The 8,389-nt window shown below is 29.3% G+C and overlaps 1 protein-coding gene across 1 annotated transcript; it reads left to right on the forward strand.

Annotated features, from left to right (window-relative positions):
- The first annotated feature begins 213 nt into the window (after nucleotides 1-213).
- On the forward strand, nucleotides 214-8,160 carry LOC139099115 (doublesex- and mab-3-related transcription factor dmd-4-like). The gene is made up of 4 exons (XM_070651513.1): nucleotides 214-814; nucleotides 4,048-4,168; nucleotides 7,361-7,683; nucleotides 7,751-8,160. Exons 1-4 carry the CDS (start codon nucleotides 726-728, stop codon nucleotides 8,055-8,057), a joined length of 840 nt encoding a protein of 279 aa, XP_070507614.1. The 5' UTR covers nucleotides 214-725; the 3' UTR covers nucleotides 8,058-8,160.
- The last annotated feature ends 229 nt before the right edge of the window (nucleotides 8,161-8,389 follow it).

Raw genomic sequence — 8,389 nt, forward strand, 5'->3', positions numbered from 1 at the left:
AATGTAATGATGTCAAAATACTTAGTTAAATGTCATTTATGACTTGAAATTCTATAATAAATTATGAAAAAGCAAATTTTGCAATTTTTTACCGAGATGACTAAATTTTGTTCAAAAAACAACAAAAGGAGAAAATTCAAATTCTAAATGGCCGTTAAACACTTGAATTGTCAATTAGACTGTTTTAACTGCAATAAATCTCAATACATAGATCCAGAATAACTCAATATCAAGCTTTCTAAACATAGGCAGCAACAATCAACCCCTAAATCATTTTTTACCAACTTCAACCCCTAAAAAACAGATTCAAAAAATCACAATACACATCTCCTTATGAGCTCCACCCACGAAATGGGAAACTTTCTTCATAAAAAAACGATCTTTCTGGTTTCATCAGCAAATGTTGAAACAAATTTTTCGTTTTGTGTGTGGCTAAATGAAAGTCTTTTTTTTTGTGTATATTTTGATTTCTAATGGAACAAAAAAGAAAGAAAAATCTTGTGAGGATGATACACATTAGACATTAATGTAGATTAGTATCATCTGAAGTGAAAAGTATCGGCTGGCAAATGGCTGTAGAGTGTATGAATAGGAAAAATATATAATTCGGTCGACCACCAATGTTGAATCATTTGTGTGGCAATCTTCATTGGGATAAGGAATTAAGAAGTGGATTATGGATATAGAATTGTGACTAAAATAAAGGAATTGTGAATAAAAAAATTATGAAATTAAAATATAGTTTAAAAAATATGTTGAAAAAATCAAATAGTCAACTTAATCAGCAAATCTCTCGAGTTCCTAAGTGTGCGAGGTGATTACACATTTGCTAATTGTTTCTTTTGTGCCTTATTATCAATAATAATGTCATGAACAATGTTATAAATAAAGTTATCAAAGATTTTAAATTGCTGATTAGAAGTTCAGTTATTTTTGCTTTGTTTGTGTTGTTGTGTAATATGAGTTGTGACGCAAACTATAGATTTCCTTACACTGGTGCTGATTATGTAAAATATTGTAAACAAATCCGTGTAATTTAATGTGGCAAAAGGGAAAAATATTTAAATTAAATTGTTAAAAAAAATTGAATTTTTATGGTCATTTCATGCTTGATAATTCATTTAGATTTGAGTTGGAATTTATGGAAATATGGACGTGAAAATTACGTGGACTGGATTTATAAAAAAATGTTATATGTTCAAAATTGTTGATCGAAATTGTCAAACTTTTTTCTAGATTAAAATTTTAAAAAAGATCAAAATTAAAAATCTTCAAAATTTGAATTCAAAAAATCCTTGAAAAATTTGAATTTATTAAAATTTGAATTCAAAAAATTCTTGAAATTTGAATTTATCAAAATTTCAATTCAAAAAGTTCTTTAAAAATTTGAATTTGAAAAAATTGGTAAAATTTCAATTCAAAAAGTGGTTGAAATTTGAAGTTTAAAAAGTCTCAAAAAATTTAATCAAAAAAAGTCTTGAATTTGAATTTAATTTTTATTAAAACTTCGGATTTAGAAAATTCGTTCAAATTTGAATTCCAAAATTGTTTAAAGTTTAGGTTTGAAATGATTGTCAAAATTTGAACTTGTCATCAAAATTTGAATTGAAATAATCGTTGAAATTTGAAACTGAAAAATTTGTTAAAATTTCTATTTTAAAGAATCTTAAAAATTTCGAATTCAAAAAATTCTTGAAATTTGAATCTATAAAAGTCGTCAAAATTTGAATTCAAAAAGATGTTAAAAATTGAATTCCGAAAAGTTATGAAAATTTCAATTTTTAAAATTTGAAAAAGTGGTCGTAATTTAAATTTTGAAAAGTCTCAAGTATTTGAATTAAAAAAAGTCATTTGAATTTAAATTTAAATTTTTTTATAAGTTTGAATTTCAAAAATTCGGTAAAATTTGAGTTTCAAAAATTCGTAAAAATTTGAATTTAATTTGAAAAAGTTTTAAACATTTGAATTTAGAAAATTCATTAAAATTTAAAAAAAATTGTTGAAATTCGAAATAAAAATTTCGCAGTTAGCTGCAACAATTATTAAGTTGAAAATCCTTTAGCACGCATGAATAGATAAATTAGCAACAATATTGCATAAAGCTACAATCAGCTTACTACAATTCAATAATAAAAACTAAGCTGTCAACAGTCAAAGTCACTTGCATTTGAACAATATATTTTGCTGTCAAGCTGAATGTTTATATTCTGAGAAACATTTATTACAACCTCGATTGTCCTGATTTCACAAGGCTAGTTATAATTTCTAAAGAATCGATGAAATGTGGATCAATAGGCTGTTAACCCATAGCATATAAATCGTCCTTCAAGCTATTCTGTCTCAATGTGTTCACATGTGCCATGGAAAATCAAGTACATGTCCAATCAGTTTATCAAATGACAGCTAATGGAAATAATATTTTTTTGCACGCTTTTCAAGATAAAGTTTGGGAACCAAAAAAGGTTTCAAATCTACTTGAATTTTTTGGAATTGATAAAAAGGGTAAAGACCTTGATTAAAAAGTCTGTTAAAGGGGATTTACTAGTTAATATTTGAGTTTATGTGTGATTTAAGTTATAGATTTGTAGATGAGTGTACATGAACATTTGAAGTGCAGTTAGATAAGTTTAATATCAAATCAAGGTGACTAATGAGACTAGCTAGTTTACTAGAGCAATAGACTTTCCATAATTGACTATAAGTAAGTGCTTAAGAAGTCTTCAGTGAGGACAAGTACTTGGGAGCAAAGCTAGAAGCGTGAAGAGGAGAGAATGTTCGCTAGGGCACCGATATGACGCCATTTTAAGAATAAGACACAAAGTTGCTCCAAAGACAACCGTGAGGATGGTTTCCGACGCATTTTTTACGGCAATAAATTCTGAATTCAGCGCATTTTGCTGTTCGGGAAGTTGACTTTTTCATGCAATTTTTCATGCAATCTGCTCTGAGTTTCAATCTTGCTTAAAATTTATGGTCTAAAGTAGTTGTGGGTATGCTTTCTCGAAATCCCGGTCCCAATAAATTTTCGGGATCGTTCGACTTTTGAAATTTTCAGGATCCCGTAATTTTTCGGGATCGGGAAATCCCGTTGAATCCCGATCCCAATTCCGATTGAAAGCATAGTTGTCGGTACCTTGTTTGCCATGGAATACCTTTAGGGGTGATTAGCTTCGACCAAAACCTCACATACAATACGGTTCAAGACATTTTTAAAAAGTTTAGAGTGCCGCGGCATACAGGTTGCTCACTAAATTAATTTAGATCAATTGGTTTAATTAGATAGTATAATTGGTCTAATGCCAAGTCTAAATCAAGTGCTAATCACAATATTGACGCTGCAAACATGAGAGTACCCCGTCGGCTATGTAAGTGACAACTTCAAGACATGAGGGTGTCATGACGGCTAAGCGACGGTTGATTTCAACTGATTCTGTAGTAGCCAAATAGCATGCTCTTGAGAGCTTCCTCCCTTTAAACATAGTAGTTTACCATGCTCGGGAAAGTCAATCTAATCTCCTTCTTCTCTTGAGACATGACCTTGGCCTGCTAGGGATTTTAACGACGAATATTAAAATTTGCCGCATTGTGTTGTTCTGGACAGATCAAAAATATCCTTGATGCTCTTAATAATAATTACCATTAGACACCTGACAGTGCACCTACGTCAATACTCCAATTCAAAATATAGAACTAAAAGTTACCTTAATTTAGCTCATAAAAAATGATTTCAAGATTATTTTAAAAATAAATCTCGTTATTTTTGTATCGCACAAAATACTTGAAATATTAAGTATAAAAAAAATAAAAAATAATAATTTGTTCAACACCTTCTCACAATGAAAATCAATTCTCAATGCACAACAAATGTGAACGACTCACCATGACCATATTTTTATTATTTGTAGCTTTTTTTTTCGATTTTTCCCTGAAAAACAAATTACGCGATGCTCACATAATTGCTCAATTTATGTCTAACTTATTCATTTTATGTCAATGTCCTGTTCAAAAAGTTAATTAAAATCTATCAACAAAAATTTACTTAATTAGATGCAGAAATCACGGTATAATTAGTGGATTACGAGGTCACAAAAAGCTGTGTACATATAAACATTGTAGATGTCCGAAATGTGACTTAATTTTTGAGCGACAAAGGATTATGGCACAACAAGTAAGTGATAAAAATTTAAATATTTACGAATCTTTTTGAGTTATGGGCGGACTTGTGATGGACTTGAAAATGACAATGACAATGACTCATTGTGTATGTAGACCAGTGGTGTGCAACATGTGTGCTGCGATACACTAGTGTTTTTGGAAATGCTATGAACCACATGTCGTGTGCCATTTCAGTCTTGTCATACCATCAAAGTGTGCCGTGACACAAAAATGGTTGCTTACCCCTCGTAAAGGCCAGTGATTGGGAACCTTTTACTGTTTACGGCACACCTTGGCGGTACACTGGTGTATCGTGGCATAGAAGTTGCCCACCACTGCTAGAGACACACTTGTTTATGATTAATATTAACGGTGATTTTTTTGTGAATTTTCTATGCAAATTGCAGGCTGTAAAAAAATTAATAGTTGATTATTTTAATAACTGATTAAAGTATCTCATGGATAAGCATGTTATTTAGTACATTTTGACTGTTTTTCTGGCAATTTCCTCTATTATGAACCATCAATTGCATCTATTTCTAAGCAAATTAGAACTGGATCTTTGCTGGATGTTTAGACAATCATCAATTTAAGATCTAGATGATTATTTATTAAAATAAGGGTGTACAACTACGAATTTCCAAGAAAAACAATATCCATATTTTCGGGGGTTCCATTTAATGGGTCCGTTAAATTTTCAATACCTAAAATCTCTGAAAATTCTTATTAAAGACAAGGGTTTAGAACTACGAGATTCCTGGAAAACAATATTCATGTTTTCACACCCTAAAAATTTTTGAATTTAAAAAAACCGTTAACTTTTCAAAAATTTAAAATCTACTCAAAAAGTCGAAAATAAGGAAAACTACGAAATTCATAAAAAAAATCATAGTTTAACACCACTAAAATTTGAAATTTAAAAAGCAATTTAATTTTCAAAATTGAATATGTCATTGAAAAGTCCGACTAAAACTGAAAGTGTAAAACTACGAAAAAAGTTTCATAGAAAATTTCATAGTTTAGCTAGAAAATTGATATTCATAGTATAATACCACGAAAATTTTCAAAACTCAAAATCTCTGAAAATCCTGATTTAAATACTAAATAGGGTGTTTTTACATCCCGAAAATTAAAAATACGTTAAATTTTATTTCTGTGTTAAAAAGCATAGAAAGATATTCATAATTTCACACCCTGAAAATTTGAAATTTAAAAAACCGTTAATTTTTAAAAAACATAAAATCTATTAAAAAAAGTTCTTAAAACTTATTATTAGATTTTCGTGACAATTCCTCTAATAATTCAATACAAAAAAGCGCTCTGCGTGACACAATATTTACAAACACTTGGCATTCCGCAAAAATAAACTGTATTAAACATGTAAATAAAAAGTTTGACGCAATTATCACGCGATGATGAAAATACTGTAATTAATATAGTAGAAAAAACATTTAATTATATTATCAACTGAACGATAATTGCTTTAGTGTCGTGAATAAAATTAATTTCATTAAAAAATGTTCCAAATTCTTCATTGTTTGGGTGGAAAGCTGCATAGCCAAAATTATATTCTTTAATTTAAATAAATTTTCGATGTTAAAATTTTATGAATGGCAGGAATGAATAATTCATATAAGCAGAGCCCACTACACTAAAGTTACCTTAACATTCCAGCTTAATGAGTGAATTTGTGTCTTTATCTCGATTGCAATGGCATTGTTTCGTCTTGGAATGGCTTTAAGACTCTTTTTAAATGTTTTCTTGTAAGTCGCGAGATTGAAAAGTTGTTGAGCTGATGACTTTAAATGGAAGTGTGCTGAATTTAAGATCAGAAGTTAGTAAATTGAAATGTTAAAGATCTAATAAAAGTTAAATTATTAAGGTTCGAATCCTTGAAACTAAGTAGGTTATTAAAAGGATACAATGCGACAGTTTTTTGAGATTTTTTAAGCTTAAAATAATTTTTAATATTTAAAAAACCGTTAGAAATTTGAAATTTCATAAAAAAGTCATTAAAATTTCAAATTTACAAAATCCGATAAAAATTTCAAATTTATAAAAATTGTTAAAAATTTCAAATCTATAAAAATTGTTAAAAATTCAAATTTTTGAAAATTGTTAAAAATTTCAAATTTATAAAAATCGTTAGAAATTTTAAATTTATAAAAAACGTTAAAAATTTGAAACTTTGAAATTCATGTTATTGAATTTTTTTAAGAATTACAATTTTATAAAAACATTTGAGAATTTTAAATTTTTAAGATTCGTTAAAAATTTCAAAATTTTAAGATCCGTTAAAAATTTCAACACTTTAAGATCCGTTAAAAATTTCAAAATTTTAAAAACCGTTGATGTTTTGAAAATTATAAAAAATTTATCTTCATAAGAGTCGTTAAAAATTTGAATTTTAAAAGGCTATTAAAATCCACAAATTACCATTCCTCACTCATTTAAAAACCCTATAAATTGTTGTTCACTTACTATTGTCAGTTACAAAAATAATCTCAAGCCTCTTGATCTTTAGCACGAATACAATTCCGATTTTTTTTTTGCATTAATTTTGTCAACAAAGCAATCAAATTTAATAACTCATGAATTAAAAATTCATAAATTTTGTATCAAAAACTAGTAAAATTCTAGTATTGACAGCTATACAAGTCTAATCACAGTCTACTTTGATATTTCAACCAGAGTGTGGCCGTCTCAAATTCGAGTTTTTCGATATTAGATTATCGAAAATTTCGAACAGTTCGAACTCAGCTTATTTTAAAATCAAAATTTACGTTACAAAGAAAAATAAAATTAACGGTCAAAAATAATTTGAATATTAATTCACACTCTGATTTCAACCTCATTCAACCTTGAAAATCGTCGATAAAAATTCGATAGAATTATCAAACTATTTTCAAAGCATGCTTATTTAAATTAATTAAATTAGAACAAAAGTTCTTTGACATTTTTCAAAAAATAGCACGACTGTCAAGGCAGTAAACAATGCATTAGTCATAAAATAATCGAAAGTGTATTTTTAACTTAATTTTCATTACAAGTCAAGCCATTGAAGATACAATAAAGTCTTTTTATTGGATAATTCCCTCAACAATCACATATTAAATTAATAAAGAGCTTATTAGCCTGCCTGATAATTCTTTATTGCATTTTTGCGCACACTCATGTCATTTAATTTAATCTTTATAACCCCTAGGTAGCACTAAAACGTCAACAAGCCGTTGAGGATGCGATTGCACTACGTTTGGCATCGAATGAGACTGGAAAGTCACTTGAATCACTGCCGCCGGGTAAAATTTTCGGTATGAAAGTCACAGAACCAAAGACAGAATCATCGCAATCGCCAACAATTGAAGTCCAATCGACACAAGATGAGATGAGTAAGAAATCCGATTCCGTAACATCCAGCACACCACTCGTGTCACAAAATGCAATCGAGATGCTCTCGTCACTTTTTCCGCATCGAAAACGATCAGTATTGGAACTTGTGCTGAGACGATGTGATTTAGACTTGCTAAAGTAAGCACAAATTCCTTTATATTTAATTACAAACTTAATAACAACATGTTTATTTATTTCCGTAAAGAGCGATCGAGCAATGCAGTAAGACGCAACAGCCATCACATTCATCACGTGAATCACCTCCATCAAGTCCCGAAATACAAAGTGCATTTCGGCCAATTGCATCATCAACAACATCAATTACACCAACATTACATCAATTTTCAGCAATTCCAACACAAAATCCATCAAGTTATACGTCATTGATTGCATATCCAAATAAGTGGTTCCTGCCCATACCCGTTACAATGAGTCATCATCACTTGACAAGTTTACCGCGATGTAATTTGGCAAATTGTACAATGTGCTTGCATCATCCAGCGACACTTTAAAATTCCAGTCATTGGATATGATACATGATGATGATGTACAGGTCAGGCAGTAACATAATATGTGACAAAAGATATTTAATAAATTAAATTAATTCTATGGAAATTGCGTTGTTTTTGTTGTACTGGAACTGAATATGCTACACAGAGTGTGGCTGTCTCAAATTCGAGTTTTTCGATATTAGATTGTCGAAAAATTCGAACATTTCGAACTCAACTTATTTTAAAATACAAATTTCCGTTGCGAAGAAAAATAAAAGTAACGGTCAAAAAAAATTTGAAAAAATATTTTTTTGAAAAAAAAATTAACGGTCGTTTTTGAGAAAGCCACACTC

This window comes from Chironomus tepperi, unplaced genomic scaffold (assembly GCF_022539635.2).
Source record: "Chironomus tepperi strain 1889 unplaced genomic scaffold, CSIRO-AGI_Ctep_v1 contig_461, whole genome shotgun sequence".
Classification (NCBI taxonomy): domain Eukaryota; kingdom Metazoa; phylum Arthropoda; class Insecta; order Diptera; family Chironomidae; genus Chironomus; species Chironomus tepperi.